Here is a 23236-nt window from a genome sequence, read left to right on the forward strand (position 1 = left end):
AAGCATTTTAGGGGTCTGTTTGGAGAGCTTGTCAAATGATAATTCAAGGGCAACCTTTAATTTTTTTTTCTTTTCTTTTTTCACCATATGATAGAATTATTTATTAAGATCCCTGTGTGTTCAATTTGATTTTATTTTTCACTATTCTTAAAAATAACACTTGAGGTGACTTCTGATAGGATGTGAGTACTGGTTAATAGAAATGGGAGAATCAGATCCAATGAAAACAGAGAGGAAATAAATAACTTTAAAGTAATTTAACATTATTGCTGTGGTAGAACATCAGATTTAGCTAAGCTTCCTGGGAGCCAAGGTTCTCATTACCGTAAACAAAGAAATATGTCACAAGTTCTCCAAGAGAGACAAAGATTTTCTTTACATTAAATTCTAATTGATCTCTAAGATGTGAATTCCCTTATGTAAGAGCTATTGAGTAATGAATGGACAGTGTTGTTGACAACAATTTAACAACACATTCTGTAGCTCTCAGGCTCTTTTTAAATATATACACATACACACAGACATACGTGTGTGTGTATATGTTATACAGACACACACGGAGAACTCTGTAAACCCAACAATAAGAAAACAAACAATCCAATCAAAAAAACTGGCCAAAGATTTCAACATTCTTACCTCACCAAAGAAGATATACAGGTGGCAAATAAACATATGAAAAGATGCACCACATCATGTCATCACATAAAAATATACACATATTTAATAAAAAGAATATAATACACCAAAAAACTCAGCAAAAATGGATCTAGGCTAATGTGCTTCAAAATTAATAGATTTTTGTGTGTGTGTTTTTAGTTTTGGTACTCTAACTTGATCTAAGGGTTAAAATAGACATGGATGGAAACAGTATTTTGTATACCCTGTTAACCATCATTGTTCTAATATGGACTTTGGCAAGCTGAGTAGCAGACAATTTCAGGATTTCACTTTCTAGTGAAAGAATGGCATATCAGAATTCTCTTCTGCTTACTGATGCTCTGAAAATCAGTTGAGGAAATGGTATGTTTATCATCATATTAAGAAAGTTGATAAGTATTTATTTATGTCTGATTAGATGGCCATTTCTTCTCTGCAAGGGGTACTTGCTGTTGTAAAGCTTGTAGTTGCCTCAGGAGATGGATTTAGAGCTACTTCTGGCACCTAATGTAAAAGCTTTACTGAGACCACTAAAACACCAAAGCATATGATGCACATGATTTTGGCTTAATGGATTTTTAAGATTTCCAATAGTATAACCAATCATGTCTGCTATTAAAAAAAAATCCTCATAATCCCAAGAAATTTCAAGTTTTGGGCAGCTTAGTGTCCCAGTTTGCTTGACTGATTTAGCTTTTAAAAAGAGAAAATTTTTCAGGTAATTGAAAGAGGTGACTTTGAGTGAGATATTACTTAACACTAAGGGTTGCCTGTTGGAATATGAGTACTGCTGACATATTGTAATTCTTCAGCTAATGTACAGCCATTCTTTTTTCATAATAAGTAAAATTTCAGGACTAGTTGTTCTTTTTTAAAATAGATTTGATCTTTCAGAGCATATTTAGATTCACAGCAAAGTTGAGCGTAAGGTACAGATTACTGTAGACCCCTTGTTGCTACACATGCATAGCCTCTCCTATCATCACCATCCCCCACCAGAGTGGTGCATTTGATACAGTTAGTGAACCTACATTGACACGTAATGATCCCCCAAGTCCTTAGTTTATTTTTAGGTTCACTCTTGGTGTTGTACATTCTGTGGATTTGGACAAATGTGTAATGACATGTATTCATCATTATAGCGTCATACAGAGTAGTTTCGCTGCCCTAAGAATCCTCTGCTCTGCCTTTTCATCCTCTTCCTATCCCCAACTACTGGAAACCTCTGATCTATTCACTGTTTCCATAGTTTTGCCTTTTCTGGAATGTCTTGTAGTTGGAATCATATTTGAGTTTGTGTGTAGTCTTTTCAGGCTTCTACTTTGCAGATTGCATTTAAGATTCCCATATGGCTTGATAACACACTTCTTACCTCTGACTAATCCATTGTCTGGATGTACCACAGTTTATTTATCCATTCACCTACTGAAGGACTTGGTCGCTTTCAAGTAATAGCAATGATGAGTAAAGCTGCTATAAAACTCCATGTGCAGGTTTTTTTGTGGTCATGAATTTCCAACTCCTTTGGATAAATACTAAAGAGCATGATTGCTGGATTGTATGGTAAGAGTATATTTAGTTTTGTAAGATACTGCCAAGCTGTCTTGCAGAGTGGCTATACCATTTTGCATTTTCATCAGCATTGAATGAGTTTCACATTCTCACCAGCATTTGGTGTTGTCAGAGATCCAGGTTTTGGTTATTCTAATAGGTTTACGGTGGTATCTAGTTTTAATTTACATTTCCCTGATGACATATGATGTGGAGCATCTTTTCATATGCTTATCTGCCATCTGTATATCTTTTTTGGTGAGGTGAAAGTGTTAAGATCTTTGGCCAATATTTTAATTGGATTGTTTTCTTATTGTTGAGTTTTCAGAGTTCTTTGTGTATTTTGGATAACAGTCCTTTATCAGATGTGTCTTTTGCAAATGCAATCCTGCCAGTATCTATGGGGCAACTGATTCCAGGACCTTCCCCTGCTCCAAGGTCCCCAAATCTGAGGATGCTCAAGTTCCTCCTGTAAAATGTCATAGTTTTTGCATAAAACCAAGGCACATCTGCCCCATATACTTTAAATCATCTTGGATTACTTATAATACCTAATAAAATGTAAATGCTGTATAAGTAATTGCCAGCTTGCAGCAGATCCAAGTTTTGCTTTTTGGAAATTACTGGAAGTTTTTTTCAAATTTGTTTATTTATTTACATATGTACAGTTACAATGTGTCATTTTTTTGGTGTACAGCACAATGTCCCAGTCATGGATATATATACTTAATATTCATTTTCATATTCTTTTTCATTAAAGGCTATTTTACAATATTCAGCGTAGTTCCCTGTGCTATACAAAACAAACTTTAAAAAAATCAATTTTTATATATAGTGGCTAACATTTGTAAACATCAAACTCCCAGATTTGTCCCTTCCCACCCCCTTACCCCAGTAACCATAAGATTGTTTACTATGACTGTGAGTCTGTTTGTTTTGTAGATGAGTTAATAGTGTCCTTTTTTTATTCTTTATTTTTTTAGATTCCACATTTGAGTGATATATGGTATTTTTCTTTCTCTTTCTGGCTTACTTCACTTAGAATGATGATCTCTAGGTCCATCCATGTTGCTGAAGAAGGCATTATTTTATTCTTTTTATGGCTGAGTAGTATTCCGTTGTATACGTATACCACAACTTTATCCAGTCATCTGTTGGTAGACATTTAGGTTATTTCTGTGTCTTGGCTATTGTATATAGTGCTGCTGTGAACACTGGGGTGCATGTATCTTTTTGAATTAGTGTTCCCACCAGATATATACCCAGAAGTGGGATTGTTGGATCATATGGTAAGTCTGTTTTTAGTTTTTTAAGGAATCTCCATACTGTTTTCCATAATGGCTGTACCAAACTACATTCTCACTCACAGCGTAGGAGTGTTCCCTTTCTTCCACACCCTCTCCATCATTTATCGTTCTTGGACTTTTGAATGATAGCCATTCTGACTGGTGTAAGGTAATACCTCATTATAGTTTTGATAAGCATTTCTCTGATAATTAGTGGTATTAAGCATTTTTTCATGTACCTATTGGCCATTCATATGTCTTCATTGGAGAATTGCTTGTTTAGGTCTTCTGCCCATTTTTGGATTGGGTTTTTTTTTCTTATTAAAGCGTATGAGCTGTTTATATATTCTGGAAATCAAGCCCTTGTCAGTCTCATCTTTTGCAAATATTTTGTCCTATTCCGTAGGTTGTCATTTTGTTTTGCTTAGGCTGTGCAAAAGCTTGTAAGTTTAATTAGGTCCCATTTGTTTATTTTTGCTCCTATTCCTATTGACTGGTTTGACTGCCCTAGAAGAGCATTGCTAAAATTTATGTCTGAGAATGTTTTGCCTATGTTTTTTTTCTTGGAGATTTATCGTGTCTTGTCTTATATTACATCATTAAGCCATTTTGAGTTTATTTTTGTGTATGGAGTGAGGAAGTGTTCTCACTTCATTGATTACCATGCTGCTGTCCACTTTTCCCAATACCACTTGAAGAGGCTGTCTTTTTTTCAAATATTTTTTATTGTGTTGGTTGAATCCGAGGTTACAGAACCTGTGGATATGGAGGGCCAGCTGTATTTTCTGCCAGTCTATTGCTTGTTTCTCATTCTCTTGACATTGTCTTTTGCACAGCAGGTTTATGATTTTAATGGAGTCCAGCTTATCAATTATTTCTTTCATGGATTGTGCCTTTGATGTGTCTAAAACGATCACCATATCCAAGCTCATCTAGGTTTTCTCCTATGTTATCTCTAGGAGTTTTATAGTTTTTTGTATTTTATGTTTAGGCCTATGATCCATTTTGAGTTAATTTTTATGACAGATATAAGGTCTGTGTCTAGGTTTATATTTTTAGCTGTGATTGATTGTTCTGGCACCATTCATTGAAACAACTGTCTTTGCTCCATTGTATTGCCTTAAAGGCTATATTTTTTAAATTGCATGGAGGTAATATTTTATGGATTTGTGATCATCTTTTCTCAGAGAAGGTAGGGGTCATTGTGAATTGGGAAGTTATACTAAAGGTGTCTGCTATGTTTTTTTTTTTCCTATCACCCATTTCGGTATAGACAGAATATCTGTATTGAAATTTTAGAACTGTTTCCACCCATAGGCCGTGGGGTTTTATTGCAAAAGACTCTCAAACTCATATGCATATAAATGTTTTCTCAACAGAAATATTGAAAGTGTAATTATTATCATGTTGGCCCTTGACACTTTTGGATCTAAGTTGTCCTGATATTCATTGAGAGTCATTGCTAGTATGGAACACTGTTATACCAGTCTTAAGACTTGCCTCTTATTTGTCCTGTTACCTTTGTTTATACTTAAATGTGTATATAATACCTAATTTAGATGGAGTCAGAGTTCAGTATGTGAATGAACTTGGCATAAAGCACCTGGCAGTTTTTAGCTGCTCTAACATTTTACCACTTCCTTTTCTACAGAGAATTTTAAAGAAATTTATTTTTAAAAAGTACTTGCAACAGTAACATTTGAAAAATCAAGGCTAATTCCACACATTATGAATTAGATAAGCCCAGGAGGCTTTAAGTTTAGGTGGGATGTTTAGTAGTAGAAGAAGCTTAACATTTTGTTTTTCTTCTGTTTTTCTCTACATATGTGATGCTCTTTTAGTTAAAAATTAAATGTCTTTATCCCTAAAGGATTTTGGAGGTGACTAAATATAATTACAAATAATATAGCTAAAATATTAATCTGAATCCTACTAAAAGTGATACTTTTTAATACATAAAGACTTTAATCAAGTGGTGGTGTGTTTAAGCTTTACTTACAATTGTTAATAATTAAGCTTTTAAAATCCTTTTGTAACAAGACATTGAGACTGATCTGGTTTTCTTTAGAATGTTTGTGATGTTTATAATCATGCTCAGGCTAAGTTAACCTCAAAACAAACACATTAGTTTTACAGTAACATAGCAATTTCAACCTGGCCTCTTGTTTGTGTGGTGTTTTGTTTTTTGTTTTGTTTGTTTGCTGATTTCTAACTTTTTCTCATCTTTGCTCATGGTTTCTTCCATATAGCTTCTTTTATCATGAACTTAGGAAAAAATATAAAGAAATTCACCTTAAGAAATCAGGGCCTTGTCTTCACGAGGTAGATTTGCATTTTAATAGAGGTTGTTTGGAGAGGGTACAAAATAAATAGCTAATGGTGGAATTTCAAGCACTATGGCACTTGTGTCCAGGATTTGCAAATCAGGTCATGCTTTTCAACAGGTTTGGCTCAGTTTCTAGGTCAGTGTACACACTGCATAAAAACATTTTATTTATAGACAGCTTCATTTAAAACACCACTTAAAGAACCAAAGAAATAATTAGCATATTGAAGTGTCAGGTGGAAAGAAAGAATCTGTAGTAAGCTAAAAGGCCTCACCTGAGCAAAGGTCCTTTGACTCAGTGAAGCTGTAAATTGGGATTGGCTTGTGGAGTTTGGGGTGTAAGTAACTTAAAATATTTTAAGTTTTTAAATGGAAAGAAATGTAGTAAAATAATTTTAAGTAAGGGGGAAGGATACAGCTCAGGTGGTAGAGCACATGCTTAGCATGCACAAAGTCCTGGGTTCAATCCCCAGTACCTCCATTAAAAAAATAATAAATAATTACCTCCCCTGTAAAAAAAAAAAAAAAAAAAGCATACTGTTTAGTGAGAAAAAAAAAGATAATTTTAAGTAAAAAGTCAGGTGCCAACTGAACAGGATTAGGAAATCAGTTTGGAATCTATTGTGTTCATCATAGGGGTATTAACTAGTGTCCTGGTCATTTTCTTTTTTTCTTTTTTAAGATACTTTTCAGTCAAGCTATAGTTCACACATAGAAAAATTCACCTGTTTAAAGTGTACAGTCCAGTTTTTTTTGTACATTTACAAGGCTCTGCAACCATCATCATCTAGTTCCAAAAAAATCTTATCACCCCCCCAAAACCCCATACTCATTAGCAGTCACTCCTGTTCCCCACTGCCCCTTGACCCTGGCAACCACTAATCTACTTTCTGTTTCTATAAATTTCAACACATTTCATAAAAATGGAATCATCATTTGGCCCTTTGTATCTGGCTTCTTTACTGTAGCATGTTTTCAAGTTCTTTCATGTTGTATCATGTTACAGTAGTTTCTCTCTTTTTTATAGCTGAATAATGCATATTTTATTATATAGATGTAAAACATTTTGTCCATCCATTCATTAGTTGATGGATATTAGATTGTTTCCACTTTTTGGCCACTGTGGATCGTGCTTCTATGAACATTAGAAGTTTTTCTGAAAGCAGTTGTTTTCAGTCTTCTTGGTTATATACCTGGAAGTGGAATTGTTGAGTCCTGTGGTAACTATGTTTAATTTTGGGGAGGAACTGCCAAATTGTTTTCCAAAAGTGACTACACCAGTTTTACATTTACTTCTGCAATGTATGAGGGTTCCAGTTTCTCCACATCTGTCCCAGTACCTGTTTTTTTAGTATAGCCATCCCTAGTTGGTGTAAAATTTTTCTCTTTGTGGTTTTATTTCCTTTTTTTTAAATTGAAGTATAGTTGATTTACAGTATTAGTTTCTGGTGTAAAGCAAATAATTCTGTTGCATACACATATATTTATTCTTTTTCATGTTCTTTTCCATTACGGGTTATTACAAGATATTGAATATAGTTCCCTGTGCTATACAGTAGGTCCTTGTTGTTTTCTTTGTGGTTTGATTTATATTTCCCTAATGACTAACGATAATGAGCAGCTTTTTATATGCTTATTTGCCATTAGTATATCTTTGGAGAAATGCCTATTTAAATCCTTTGCCAGTTATTAAGTTTTGTTATTTGTCTTTTTATTGTTGAGTTCTAATAGTTCTTTTTATATTCTGGATACAAGTCCCTTATCAAATATATGATTTACAAATACTTCCTTCCATTCTGTGAGTTATCTTTTTCACATTTTTGATAGCGCTGATATTTGTTCTAATCTTAATAGGAACATCTAGTATTTTATTTTCTTGAACATGATGCTGATGGTGGCTTTTTATTGAAGAAATAACCTGTTTCTAGTTTATTAAAATTTTTGTCAAGAGTGAATGTTGTCTTTTATTAGATTCCTTTTGACCTTGTCAGCAAGATCCATCTCCCTCCCCCCATTCTTTTCCATCTGCTTGTTTGATATACTCTTAATAGATATTTCTTGTGTCTGTTCATCTTGGCATTCCTTGAATTGACTCTCTTTAGTCATATTTAGTAGTATACTACTGTATTTGAGTTTATTCTGTATAATTTAGGATTTTTTGAAGTATCCTTGAACATGAATAGTATATGGACACTTTATGCTAACTTTGATAGGTGTTGGTATCAGAGTTATATTGAATTTATTAACATGAATTGGGAAGTTTTCCGTATTTCTTAGGAGTCCTGAACCTTGTGATCAAATTTCATTCGTTGTAAGTTTGCAAGTGCTCAGATGCTTAGTGTCTTTCAAAGAAGTAATTTATTGATAAACCTTTAAACTTCACCAATGATTTTCTATGTCTTGAGACAGTTTTTAAGTTTATACTTTTATAGAAAGTCATGCAAAAGTTAAAACACATCACTATATATTTGAACAGAATTTTTTTTAAATGCCTTTTTGTTTTGCTATATGGTGTATAAAGGTCTATATTTACTCCCAAATACAAAAATAGTTTTTATCTGTGCTGTAAAGTTCCCATTCTGATTCCTGCTGGTGTTTTATATCTTTATAATTGCTGGGAAATTCTTCATGTTTATATGCTTCTAGTCTTGGATTCATTTGCCATTTTTACTCCTTTTTCTAAATCATTAATTCTTGCTTTCCCCTTTAATTCCCTTCATTAAATGAAGACATAGAACAGGGAGTTGGATATGCAAATTTGGGGTTAATGTGAGTGGTCCAGTCTTCAGTGCAGCAGGTCATTATGGTGTCTAGCATCACAACCTCTTGGCTTACTTCTAATTTTAACCCTTGGTTAAAAGAAACAGTACCATGAGAGCTCAGAGTCACCTCAGGCTGACCTTCTTAGTGGAAGTGAGCCCCAGTGATTTCTTTGCTGTGGGAGGCCATCTAGACCAGAAAGCAAGCATGGGCTGGTAGTGAGGGAAAGCTAATGTCCATAGAGGCAGTCCTTCATCAGTGGGAGACCTGAGCAGATGGATGACAGCTTGCCTCTTATCCTATAGGCAGATAATTCTGAGACCTCTTGTATGCTTCTCAGGGAGTTTGAGTAGAATGAGTCCCCTGTTGTCCTTAGGGATGACTTTGATAACATATGGTTCCTTATATTGACATTTCCTTCATATTTCAAAATCTTCCTGCTCCCTTAGGTCATTCCTACCTGCACACAAGTCCTTACTTCAGCCTTTGTTTTCAGGGTAACTCAAACTAAGATAGGTGTCGTTAGAATACTTAGTATTTACAGAATTGATAATATTTCAAGACTTGAAACCGGTGATCACCAAGGGTTTGAGTGTAGATAGAGAAGAGGGCCAGCGTCTGTGTTTTCTGTCACTATGGTCTGTTGAGGTGGCATAAACTGGAACAAATGGCAAAGGAGGCTGACATGTGACCAGTACTGTAGGGACAGAATTAGGAGGATGTGGTGTCCTGGAAGCTAAGTGAAGAAAATGGATAAAATAGTGGTGAGTGATGCTACTGGTAAGTCAAGTGCGATGTGAACTTAGAGTTGTCTGTTGGATTTGGTAATAATGTAGGCCATTAATGACCTAGGAAGAATAGTTTCCATTGAAGTGGTGGGGACAAAAGTGTGACTAGAGTGGGTTTGAGAACAATTGATGAAATAACCTAAGACAATGTATATAGACAACTTGTTTGGAATCTTGCAGAGGTTGTTACCTGGAAAGATATCTTCAGGAGAGGTCCTTTTTAAGATGGGAGGAAAAATACACCTGTTTGGTATGGCATGTTGCTGCATATGGTCAAAATCAGTTGTTCCTTAGACTATTTTAGAGGAAAACTAAGATTCTCTTTGGTTTCTTGACCATCTTGTTCTGTTCCCATCAAGGTTCCCCCAGATCATGTGTAATGAGTTCAAGGAGGAAAAGAAGTTGTTACAAATATTAGCAGAAACTAGGAAGACTGGGAGTTACTCTGGCACAGAGATGAATACTCGGAAGTAAAGAGAAATAAGGGAATACACATAAGGCTAATCCTGCCATGGACCTGTGTTATGGGAATAGTTTCCAATCCAGTCAAGACTGTATGAGAACGTGTTTCTAGGTTTAAAATAATAACAAGATTTAATTTCCCTACCATATTAAGCACCATCATTGTGAATATATGTGGTGATACATATTGCCACAAATGTCTCTTGGCACAGCTTTTACTGACCTGTTGTTGAAAATAACAGAACCAACTATGTGTTAGAAAAAGTTGAAATCTACTCATAGACTTTCAGTATTCCTTTTTGGCACAATTTCACCTTCCCTAAGTTTGGTTGTGTGCCATATTGAGCTGTTTTCCTTCCTCATTCTCCCTCTGCTTCTTCCCTCTGATTATAGAATGATCTAATGTTAGGCCTTCAGAGTTAAGTAAACCAGTTCTATCTAGGACTAGATAGAGTTTAGTAAACTAGTTCTATATTGTTTGCATTTGTAGACTTATTTCTAATTGTGGCATGGTTTTTCTTTGTAAAAATAATTAGGCCCGCTTTTTGTTCCATAAATTGTCGTTCCTCCTAAACTAAGATGGAGAACTCTCAAGATTTTTTTTTGTCTACCTTAACCAAATTTTCTTTATAGAGGGATGAGTCAGACTGGTTATCTTCCATGGGATTATCTTTTCTATAAATAGAACCTTTTCATCTACACTGGAAATCTCCTGATATTTCTAGTTAGCATATAGGAGACCTGTTCAAAATAAGAAAAACCTGTAAAAGATAAAAATCACATTAAAAAAAAAAAGTTAGCAAAAAATCAGTGGAATCAAGGAATCCTTAGTGAGCTTATTTCCAGAGATACATGAACGTCTCATAGTTGAGCCAAGAGTGTGGCAGTTTCCCTGTGTGGTTTCAGTATAGGATGGAGAAGCAGGACTTGCTATAAATAGAAAGACTGAAAAGGATGAAGATAAATCATTCAATCTTCAAATGACAGTGTGGACTGTGGGGAAGGGATGGGAATCTGACAGAGCCTCAAAGGAAGAATAAAATCATTAAGCCTGACAATTTTATCCACGTTGAACTTTGCCATAAAGAGCAGTAGAGGAGGAGTTGAAAAACCTAGAGAAATGTATAGTCCTGCAAATTCTAATGGTTCAAATTATGGGACCTTGCTGGAGTTGAATCTAAAGGTAAACCAAACCAAAAATATCTGGAACTGTAACACAATTCTTCCTATCTCACATTTTGACAAGATCAAAAAGATATGGCTGTGGTTGAGGATGGGAAGATGGGAGCTGAGTTGATCACAGAGGAATTCACTCTAAAGCTGCAGCCAGTCCCCAGCTAAAATTGACTCTACTAGGAATCCGAGTTATCACTCACTCATGCTAACTGAGAGAAGAGTGTAGACTCTCTGGGAAATAAGTAAAACCTAACAATATTACACTCAATTCTCAGCTGTCATTTTACAAAAAAGCACCTAAAATACTATGAAAAATTATGAAACATGCAAAGAAATAGGATAATATGATTGTATAATTAAGAGAAAACAGTTAACAAAAGCAGACTTATAGATGACCTGTATTCCCATACCATACTTACCAAAAGAAGCTCCTATGGCTATAGTGGTATCAGGCAAAATATATTTCAAGAGAAGGATTATTAGAGAATAAGAACATTTTATAACAATTAAAGGATCCATTCATCAAGAAGAACCCTAAGTGTTTATTCACTTTATAACAGATTCAAAATACATGAAACAAAAATTGACAGAAATAAAAGGAGAAATAGACATCTTTACACTTAGGGTTAGAGATTTCAGTACTTTTAGTAGGAAATTAGTAGGAAAAGAATGCTGTAAATTAGTAAGGGAAGAAGACCTGAACACCACTATCAATCAATTTAACTTGACATAGTTTGAAGAGTACACCCAAGAGATGCAGAATATGACACTTAAATGTACACGAAACACTCACCAAGGTAGCTCTTATGTGAGACTGTCAAAGCTTCAACAAGCTAGAAAGACCTGAAATCATAATATTACTTTTTCTGACTACATTGGAGTTAAATTAGGAATCAGTAACAAAATGAGGTTTAGTAGATCTCTGAATGTTTTGAAATTAAAATTATTCTGAATGACTCATGGGTAAAAGAATAAATTAAATGGGAAATTAGAAAGCATTTTAAACACATTCAACAAAAAGACACAAATCAAATCTTAAATGCATCTCAGAATTTATAGCTTTAAATCTTGAATAATAAAGTATTAGAATCAATTATTTAATAAGCTTCACCCTAAGAGTCAGAAAAAGAGAGACAGTTAAATTCAAAATAAATAAAAGGCAGAAAACATAGAGAAAATTGAAATCAATGAAATGGAAAATATACCTCAAGTAAATAAGCAAATGGTAGTTTTCTCTTTGAAAAAAATCAATACAATTGATAAACTTAGGATTGATGGCTTAAAACTACAGCAGTTTATATTGCTCTTGCATTTGTGAATCAGCATGTGACATCTTTATGGTGTCATGTCCTCAGGGCTGCATTCAAAGAAAGGCAAGGCAGAAGTTGTAAGTTTTCTTGAGTCATAGGCGCTGTTACTTGCCATCAAACTTGCCACATTGAGTTGGTATAAGCAAGTCACAAAGGTAAGCCCAAGTTCAAGGAGTGGGAAAATAGACTCGATCTCTTGATTTTAGATGGTATAAGAAAACGTTGTGGCCATGTTTCTTAATTTACGGTGGTTAAATCAGAAACAGTAAAGGTGCTGAGATTTTACCCCACTTACAAGCTAACATGTTAACCTGTCAGAAGACACAAGATCTCCAGATCAGAGACAATTTGTTACTCAGTACAAAAGCAGCAACCGGGGCAGTATCTTGTGTCAGTTACCTGAGCCTCAGTCTTCAAAGTGAGGGTCAGATGGTACCTACACAAGTAGTGGTGTGCATTACAGAAGAGGAACCCCAAATTAGGAAACTCTGATCTCACATAGGACCACTGATGACCTGTCTTCTGTTTCCTCGGGAGAGTGAGAGACAGAAACCTTATCTTTACTCTGGAATTTAAACAGCACTTCCCTGGAGAGAGTATATGGAACTGTCTCAGTGTTGCTTAGTGTTAGTATCTGGAATATCTTTTTATTTAAACAAATTGGCTGTAAATGTCGTTTCTCAGAGGACCCAGACCATGCAGAAATGCGAGATGTTCATGAAAAATTATTTTCTAATACAGTCTATCCTCTTGCACAGTAATTTGCTTTCCTCTCATATACAAAATTTGATCACTCTTTTCTCCAAAAGTCTCATCCCACTAGAGTGTCTGTCAGACATAAGACCAGTATCTTATCACTTAAATGAGATCCAAGTACAGATGAGGCTCTGCTGTGCCATTTTGTAACTAGAGAAGTGCAAAACAAAAGCAGGATGACAGTGATCATGGCAGCACTATTTACAGCAGCCAAGACACAGAAGCAACCTTAATGCCCATTGGCAGATGATTAGATAAAGAAGTTGTGGTGCTTATATACAGTGGAATACTACTCAGACATAAAAAAGATTAAAATAATGCCATTTTGCAGTAACATGGATGGAGCTGGAGATTGTCATACTGAGTGAAGTAAATCAGATAGAGAAAGAAAAATACCGTATAGTATCACTTACATGTGGAATCTAAAAAAATGAGACAAATGAACTTATTTACAAAACAGAGGCAGACTAAGACATAGAAAACAAACTTATGGTTACCAGAGAGGAAAAGGGGTGGGAAGGGATGAATTAGGAGTTTGGGATTTGCAGATGCTAACTACTATATATAAGATAAACAACAAGGTCCTGCTGTATAGCACAGGGAACTGTATTCAGTACCTTATAATAGCCTATAGTGAAAAAGAATATGAGAAGAAATATATATATTATATATATAATATATATATAACTGAATCACTATGCTATACACTAGAAACTAACACAACATTGTAAATCAACTATTTTTAAATAAAAATAAATACTAAGACACTAATGTGCATCTACTACCTATGTCAAAATTAAGAAATATTGAGAACATCAGGTGTTGGTGAGGATGTGATTAGAACTCTGGGAGTGTTACATGATAAAACTACTTTGTAAAACTACTTGTTTATCTTGCTTTTAAATAAAATTAAACACACCTATAGACTAGCATCTAGCAGTTTCACGCCCCTGTATTTACCCATGGGAACCGAAGCCTGCATTCTCATAACCCTTGTACACAAGTGTCAGCACTCTTACTCAGGACAGGTTGCCTTGGTCAGGGTGTTGATGGGAAAGTAGCACATGGGAACTTTCTGAGGTGTTAGAAGGACTGTGTATCTTGATTGCTATTGTTTGTATGGATGTATGCATTTTGCAAAATTATAAGGATCTATTATGTAAAAATTATAAGCTATTATGTAAAAATATAAAAGTGGAAATTTTTGCAAGTGTAGAAACTCCTTATAACTTCAGTGTGCTTCACTCTACTACTTTGTTCCACAGTAAGAATTGTTTAGACATGTGTAGGCTAACCATGGTTTGATATGAAAGTTTGATTGAAGAAACTCTCAGCTTTCTCCTGAATTAGTAATTAGGCTAGTAGGGGTCAGACAGTGATATTGATCTTAGAAGTATGAAATTTAGCTATTTACACAGGCCTCCTTCCTTCATTTCTTGCTATATATGTTGTAGGCATTGCGCATTTTATACATTCCGTTATTTTTGTCTTTCAGGATCAGATGCTCCTATACAGCATTTTTTTTTCATTACATAGGTTTCTTTTATTCCTATTCTTTTGCATACAACTATTTTCATTGTTTCCTATTCATGTACTTAACAGTAATGGGTTAATAACATTCATAAAGTGCCTCAGAACTAAGCACAAATATACCAAATACAGAGTAGCAAATACTGTGAGAGCCATGAGTAAACTAAAATGAACTCACATGACTACTAAATGCCATCTAACAACTATGGGCATGCCCAAGGAGCCTTTGTTGTGCGTTTTAACTTCTGAGCTGATTTTAAGATTGTTCTGACATAAGATTTCTCTTAAATCTAGCCAAGTATAACTTGTGATCTCTTCAGAATCATTAAGGAAGTGTAACATACTACATTTTAAACAACTCTTGCAGTAATTTCACTTTTCAATTATAATAATTCCCCAACCGGGAGTATATCAAAAAATAGTAGAGAATGGTGAAAGAGAAAAGATGGTGATTTGAGTATAGGTGAAATATTGACTATGCATTGATTATGGCTGAAACTGTTAGAAAAAAGAATCACGTAAGCATTTTATTTATGATAAATAGTCTTGAGTTTTCTAACTAAACTCCTAAACCAGAATCTTGAGGGAGAAGCTACAGTCATCTACAGTAGTTTTGAAAAATACCCTAAGTGAATTTCTTTTAGCTAGTTACACCATTGTACCCAAAGTTTCTTTTGTTTTGTTCTGGTCCAGAAAACCTAGCAATGGTTTAAGCAAATAGGAGATTTCGTTTTCTTATATACCAAGAAGTTCTGATACTTTTGTAGTTAGCATTGGTTCAGCTACTCAGCAGTGCTATTAGAGACCCCCAGTGTGTTGTTCGGTCTTTCTACACTGTCAGCCTTATTGGTTGGTTTTTAATCCTCACGCTTGTTGACTCATGGTCATAGGATGGTTGTCGCAACAGTAGACATACAGTGTTCACATCTGTCCCTGGATAAGGAAAGCAAATGTTTTCCCAGAACCAACCCCATCCCACCCCCAAAGCAGACTTCCAAGTATATGTCATTGATATTAACTGTGTTGTCCATCACCTGTCCACCCTTTTTGGAAAGCTCCAAAGTGGGTATTTAGTTGGGTCCATTAACACCCTGAATAAAGAAGAATTCTAGAAAGGGGGAACAGAATCTGATAAACCACATAGAACCGTTAAAACCAACTAAATTTAAATAAAATTGATGAGTAGGATTTATTCGCTTAGGAAAACTTTATTATTTCTCAGTAAATGCAAATAAATGGGATTTTAATGGTGGATAGAGAGGTATTTGTTGTAGGATACAGATGAGGGCTCTCAATATTTACCAGTTTATTCTGAACAGTAAATCGAGTGACTGATTAAGAAAGTAGCCACATATTTTAAAGTTAGCAAATTTGTGTGCATCAGTTTATGCTGCTGAATTATTGAAAATTTTAATTTACATTTTGAGGTAAATAAGAAAAGGTGTTTCTTAAAGTCATAAAAATCTGTTTGTTTGGTTTTTTTTTAAAGGAATTTGTTCTTTTGAGGGTGGGGATATGGTTTATTTTTTTAACAGAGATACTGAAGATTGAACCCAGGACCTTGTACATGCTAAGCTCGCACTCTACCACTGAGCTGTGCCCTCCCCCCCTTAAAGATCTGTTTTTATTGTTAATTTGGTGTTTTTTTGTTTGTTTCCATAGAATGTTGGCTCAATTAAGAAACATCAGGGAGATAAATTCAACTTAGTGGTAAGTAGTTTTAATTTCTTTTGTTAGAAAGTGTTCGGCTTATTGTGCTTTTATTCTTGATTGGCTCCTCTTCCTCCATTTGATCAGAATGTTTTTATGTCTACTGTTTTTAGCCTGGTTTATAAAGTGGCTCTTACTTATCACAACACTGAAATTCTAACAAGTAGTCCCTATGGTTGATCACTTCCTGTTCAGATCAGGCCAGTGTCTCCCCCTTTGATTTCCTTCTTTGTAGTATTGTGTAAAGGAGGGTCTCTTTGGGTCTTGTTATTCATTTGTTTCTCTTTCATATGGAACTTCCCTCCTCTGCCCTCATTTCTCATCAGTCAGTAGTTTTTAGTCTGCTAAATGGGGGTTCATTTTTATATTGGCTCAAGGCCCACAGAATTTAATCAGAGGTCTAAGTTGCTCTTTTCATACCTTTGCCCATAGGAAATTTCTTTGTTTTTTGATTTTTTGTTTTGTTTTGCTGTTTTCATTTGAAATGTAAGCTCTTTGCAGCTTCCTAGAGCTAAGCATCTAATAATCTTTCTCTGAATTCATTCTCTTCTGAGAAATTTGACAGTTTCTGACCATCTGTCTGCAACTTGATGTATTTATGACTAACACTGCAGGAAAATCTTGGAGGTTGTTTTACCTTCGATAACAGTTACTCTGCCCTGTAAATTGCCTTCCTCCTCAAGTGTCATGCACAGATGATTTAAACATACTAAAATAAATACACTCTTAAATCACATATAAGTGGTAATAACATTTCATGTCCTTTATTCTCAGCTAGGAATTATACTCCCAAATTCATTGTAATTTCTGGGAAATGGATGTTTTTAGGTCATATCTTCCAAATTATTGGATACTATCATATAAAAAATAAGCAGACAGTAGTTATAATATGAACCAGAATAATAGTTTGAAACATTGTACTAGTGCTGTTTCTTAGAGCTTTCTGCAGTGAAAGAAATGTTCTGTATCTTTTCTTATTCAGTATGGTAGCCACTAGCCACCTGTGGCTCTTGACCATTGAAAATGTGGTTAGTGTGACTGAGAAACCAGATTTAAAATTTTGTTTAACTTGAATTTTAAGGTTAAAATGCCACTGTATCTAGTGGCTACCATATTGGACAGAGCAGATAGAGTTCTTTCCCATTTTTCTTTAGTACCCCCTAACTCATTATCAGTTGAAGTAAAAGAGTCTCTTGAACAAGAAATTGTGTATTCATTTTTGGAATCTTTAAAAAATTATTTTATTTTAATTTTTTATGTTTTTTTTTTTTTTTTTTTTTTGCTTAGTTGTGGGGGGAGGAAATTAGGTTTAATTGTTTGCGTGTTTGTTTATTGATAGAGGTACTGGGGATTGAACCGAGGACCTCATGCATGCTAGGCGTGCACTCTACCACTGATCTATACTCTCCTCCAGAATCTTTTTTTATTATGTCATAAACACAAATATAAACTAAATTCCCGTTGAGTGATTAAATTCTTACTAGATCATTAAAACTTCTTATTCTTATCAATAAAACACAGCTTCATATAAAAATAGATAAAGCATGTTCAGTAAACTTTATTGACAAAATAATTTCTTGTTTTTATTGAGGTATAATTGATATATTACATTATATTGGTTTCAGGTATACAACATAAAGTTTCAATATTTGTATATATTGCAAAATGATCCTCACAGTATGTCTAGTTAACATCTGTCACCATACATAGTAACAAAAATTCTTTTTCTTGTGGTAAGAACTTCAAGATCTACTCTCTTAGCAACTTTCAAATATGCCAAACAGTGTTATTAACTATAGTCCATATGCTGTGCATTACATAGCCATGACAGAAAAATTTTAGGTAGAAACATTTGATCTTTGACATCGTAGTGTAAGGAAGGAAAAATTTTCCCTTCACCTTGCTAGGGTTCTTGACTGGGTCTGAAAATTAAATGGACAAAGACAGATAAACAGGAGAAAAGTATATACATTTATTTAATACAAGTTTTAGGTGACACAGGAAGCCTTTGTAAATAAGTGAAGTACCAAAGAAACAGTTAAACCTGAGTATTTTTATGCAGTGTTTGGTGAAGAGTGGACAGTTGTGTACTATATGATGGATCAAAGTGTATGAAGTAATTGTAGTAAACTGCGGGAAATTTAGTAAGGCCTGTTTGTTAGGATTCTTGTCCCTTCATCTTCAGAGATTCCTCCTGGTATAGGGAGGGCACATTTCACATGAGGATTTTATGACCTGTTTCAGGGGAGAAGGGCATGGGAGGTCAGAGTGACCTTCCTGCTTCTGCTGTTTTCTCAGACTCCTTCACTTGAAAATATTCGATATGCCAAGGTGCCATGTTTTGGGCTTGAATCCCATCAGAAGTTTGTTTTTGTAAACCCTAGAGGAGAAGTATGTAGTAAAGTCCTATTGATGGGGGAGGGTATAGCTCAGTGTTACAGAGTGTTTGCCTAGCATGCATGAAGTCCTGTGTTCAATCCGCAGTACTGCCATTTAAATAAATAAATAAAATAAATATAAATACGCCCCAAATTAAGACCTATTGATATTTGAATTATTTCGTGAACCTCAGTTCAAGTATATCATTATATATTGAGAAGCAGTATAGTTCACTTAGAGCACAGAATCAGTTTCTTTGTAGAAAAATAGTGATAATAATAGTACATGCCTTAGAAAGACACATGAGGATGAAATGAGAATAAGTATACAGTTTATATAAAGAATTTAACGCTTATGGTAATTGAGTAAGAATAGTCAGATTTTTTTTTCAGTTGCAAGGGAAGTATTTATCGTATTGTCAGACATTTTAAGAACATCCTATAATTTGAACTAGAAGAGTTAGAAGCAGTGCCTTGTATAGCCACATTGGAGCCTGAGGCAAAAGAAAGGTAATACTGATTCTATCTTTATTTTAAAATTAGCCATTTTGTTCATTAATGGAATACTTTTCAGTGATTTTGATTTTCTTAAGAAAGTTATTGCATTAAAATATTTAATTTGATTACTCAGTGTTTTTGGTGCCTTCTTGCATTTTGTGCCTGAGGCATTTGCCTCACTAACTTCAACCTGATCTTGGGTCTGGTTAGAAGTAATCTAATATTCTAGTAGAGTCTTCTGCTGAGCTCAAGAATCTATTATTTATTTATTTTTTTACAGGAATTGATAACATTAATTAGCAGTCATTCTTATTTATTGAAATAGACTTGCTAATACATTAGCCTAGTTGGAATTAACCTATGTACGTACATTGTGTTCTTAATAAAATTAGCCTTGAGAATTTTCACTAATTCAGAATTGAACCTTTCCTTCAATTAGATTGAAAATGAACTCTGCATTTTATTGAAGCAAATTTCTTCTCTAATGTATAACCTTAAACAAATACAAGACCTATAAACTCTTTAGAAAAATTAAAACACCGGTATTAATTGAAACAAAGTGTGTTTGGCATAGATTGTGATTTTGACGTGGGAGAGTTATAGGAAAGTTAATGGCTGGTTAGAAGACCTGAAAATATCTTTGCACTCCCGCTTTCTACTCAGAACTGCATATAGTCAAGTTCTTAATTAAGAAACAGCTTAGTCAGAAGTTAAATATCTTTGTTGTATTAGAGTTTTTCTTGTTGAGGGTGAGCAGACTCATAAGGCATTGTTCTTACAAAAGCATATAAATGGTTACTTTACAAATCATTTTGTAAAGTCCTAAAATGCTTGAGTTTTATTTGAAATTCATTGTATATAAAATTTGATAGCAAAGCAATGATAAATGCATTCCATTTGAGTGTGTAGGGGAGAAGATATTTATGTGTGGTAAACTGAGAACTGAATTGGAATGATTCATTTTGAAACATTGTTATAATACATATGTTTTTACTAAGTTTATTTTTATTTGAATATTGCAGTGTCTAAAAATGACTACAAAACGAAGTTTGTTTGTGCGGTTGGTACCATGTCGTTGTCTACGTGGAGAAGAGGAGACTGTCACTACTCTTGATTATTCTCATTGCAGTTTGGAACAGGTTCCCAAAGAGATTTTTACTTTTGAAAAAACTTTGGAGGAGCTCTATTTGGATGCTAATCAGATTGAAGAGCTTCCAAAGGTATGTTAATACTTTCCTGCAAGAATTGACTTTGGTTATTTTTATGCCTAGAAAGATGATATTCCTAACATTGCCCTAATGCTGCAGATACATTTGTGTGCATTGTTTCCGTTTTTGTGGTTTAATTTCATCTTAGAGTATGCAGCACAATTCAAAAATTTGTTAATAGCGTTTTTAACCTTTATTTCTTCAAATTAATTGCTTGAATATTTGTGCATATAATTTAAAATGTTATATTTAATTCCAGTTTTGTTATAGCCACTAGGGTAGATAAGACTACACAATTTCTGCAGCCAGTCAGTTTAACTAGACAAAGAATTGAAATTAGTGTTTTCTCTTTCTAATTTTCATGAACCATTGATTGGTGCATTATTGTAATTGAGGATAAATTTTCCTTTTAGTTATCACATCATAATTTTGTTGTTAAACAGCCTTTTAAAGGTAGTATTGTGTTTGCCCCATTTCAGTTTGTTTGGAAAGATTTTGGAGGATTTAACATTTCTGAAACGTAACAACTAGCAGGAGAAAGTTGGTTTGTTGCCATGAAGCCTCTTCTCACAATGACACCATCTTTGCTAAAAATTTTTAGTGGCTACTTTTTTTTTTCTTAAATTCTAATCCCTCTTCATCCTCTACTCGATTTCTTATTTTAGAGGGAAGAAACTGCAATAGTTCTAATTTGTTCAGAGAGTTTTACCACCCAGACAGCAGTGTTTTTCAAGCTGTGGGTGGAGGAGACTCCTTAGTAGCTCATAAAAGTCAATTTAATATGTGTGGGATTTCCAAAAAATGAACTATGATTTGAACTGGCAGATTTAGAAAATAATATTATAAGCTCCCCAAGTAAATTGCAATTTTTGGATAAAAAATAATTTTTTTAGTGTAAGTGTATCTCATGCAATATATGACATCATTTTATTAAAAAATATTGTTTATCTGAAATCCAAATTTAATCAGTCATCCTGTTTTACCTGGCAACCCTAACTATAATAGAGTAGAAAATAGAGAGTGTAACATGTATCAGTGGTAACAATATTTTAAATTTGTGTTTGTGTATATATACAAACTGGCTGGCAGTATTTTGAAAAAGGCTTTTCTTCAGTGGCCAGCAGTAAAAACATTTTGAAAGACAGTGCCATCCAAGATTATCTTATAAAGAAATCTGTGTGTGCCCAGGATAAAATATTAAAGGTTGTGGGTTGCATGTTTATGAATTATTTTCCTAGATTGTGGTAGAGTGCTTTGTAATTGACTGTTTCCTTGTGTGATGTTCTTCATCAGGTAATTTATCTTCTTTAGCTAGTTCTCCCAGAGAACATGAAAGACTAAAATTCATCTCTTTCTTTAATCACCACCAGCAAGGTCTCAGTCTGGGGACTGTGTTGAGAAGAGAGAGGCTTACTATGATAGTGCAGTTAACTGAATCACTTATCATGCCTAAGAATTTTCCATTTCTGGAAGAATGCTCTTCTTAAATAGGGTTTATTCAGTACTATGCTAACAAAAGTTTTTTTCCTAAAGACTTCACTTTTTTTAGATTAGTTTTGGGTTCACAGAAAAATTAAGAGAAAGGTATAGTGATTTCCCAAATACCTACCCTGTGCCCCACATGCATAACCTCTACCATTATGAATATCCCCCACCAGAGTAGTACCAGAGTGGTTAACTCACCAGAGTGGTTAAAATTGATAAACCTTTGTTGAAAAATCATAATCACCCAAAGGCTATAGTTTATATTACGGTTCACTCTTGGTGTTGTATAGTCTGTGGGTTTGGACAAATGTGTAATGACATGTATTCATCATTATGCTATCATACAGAGTGTTTTCAGTGCCTGAACAGCCTCTGTGTTCCATACAGGTTTTTTTTTGCTATGAAACTTAGAATTGGCCCGTTTACTTACTGCTTTTGTTTAAGTACGTTTAGGTCACATTTCGTTATTGTGATTTTAGCATACCAGTGTATTTGTTCCCTTATTTATTTTGTCCTCCCAAATCAGAATTTTATATTTTGAGTCATTTTAAATGTACATATTTGAACTTAATTTATATAAACTTTCATTTTGGAATAAGGATGCTTGAAATATAAATTCCATAGTTCACCATATTCAACAGCGATTAATTTTTTATGACCTCAACAGAAAATATACCATATACTTATTTTCACTAAATGCATTTTGCCCAGGGCAGAAGTGTGAGGATATAAATCATTCTGAGTAGTCCAATGTCTTCAGAGCCATAAAAGCAAAAAACAGTGAGATCTTTTCTGGTATTTGTGTAGGTATAACTCATTCAGTTTTAATGACATTTATAATGCTTATTTTCAAAAAGATTAATAAATGAAATATTTAAGGAATCTTAAGGAATAATCAAAATCCTTTTTCACCTTTTTTTAATAGCAACTTTTTAACTGTCAGTCTCTACACAAGCTGAGTTTGCCTGATAATGATTTAACAGCGTTACCAGCATCTATTGCAAATCTCATTAATCTCAGGGAACTGGATGTCAGCAAGAATGGTAAGATTTTTTTGCCCTTAACTTTTTGTACTTAGGAACATGTTATATTATATTACTAAAATTTCTGCTGTGTTTTAGCAAATAATAAGATGAAACTAGAAAGTCAGATTGTAATTAATGTATTATCCTATTAGATTTCATATATATTTATATCTATAAATGATCAATGAGAGCTTAAAGCAAGGTAGAGTAAGTATAAACAATTTAAAATGACCACTTAATTAAAATGCTGTGGATACATACATGTACATAGGTATATATATCTTTAAATTTCTGTATTTATATATGGTCATTCCCCTGTTCATAATGATG

At 34.1% G+C, this 23236-nt stretch overlaps 1 protein-coding gene across 9 annotated transcripts in view; it reads left to right on the plus strand.

Annotated features, from left to right (window-relative positions):
- Positions 1-23236, plus strand: part of ERBIN (erbb2 interacting protein) — a 101261-nt gene that overhangs the window by 16135 nt on the left and 61890 nt on the right. For all 9 annotated transcript variants that reach the window (XM_014560389.2, XM_014560390.2, XM_014560391.2 and 6 more), the window contains exons 2-4: positions 16265-16312; positions 20211-20408; positions 22807-22924. In XM_014560389.2, the coding sequence (XP_014415875.1) occupies positions 20220-20408; positions 22807-22924 (307 nt within the window). In that variant the 5' untranslated portion in view covers positions 16265-16312; positions 20211-20219. The remainder of the gene's footprint in view (positions 1-16264; positions 16313-20210; positions 20409-22806; positions 22925-23236) is intronic.

This window comes from Camelus ferus, chromosome 3, assembly GCF_009834535.1.
Source record: "Camelus ferus isolate YT-003-E chromosome 3, BCGSAC_Cfer_1.0, whole genome shotgun sequence".
Taxonomy (NCBI): domain Eukaryota; kingdom Metazoa; phylum Chordata; class Mammalia; order Artiodactyla; family Camelidae; genus Camelus; species Camelus ferus.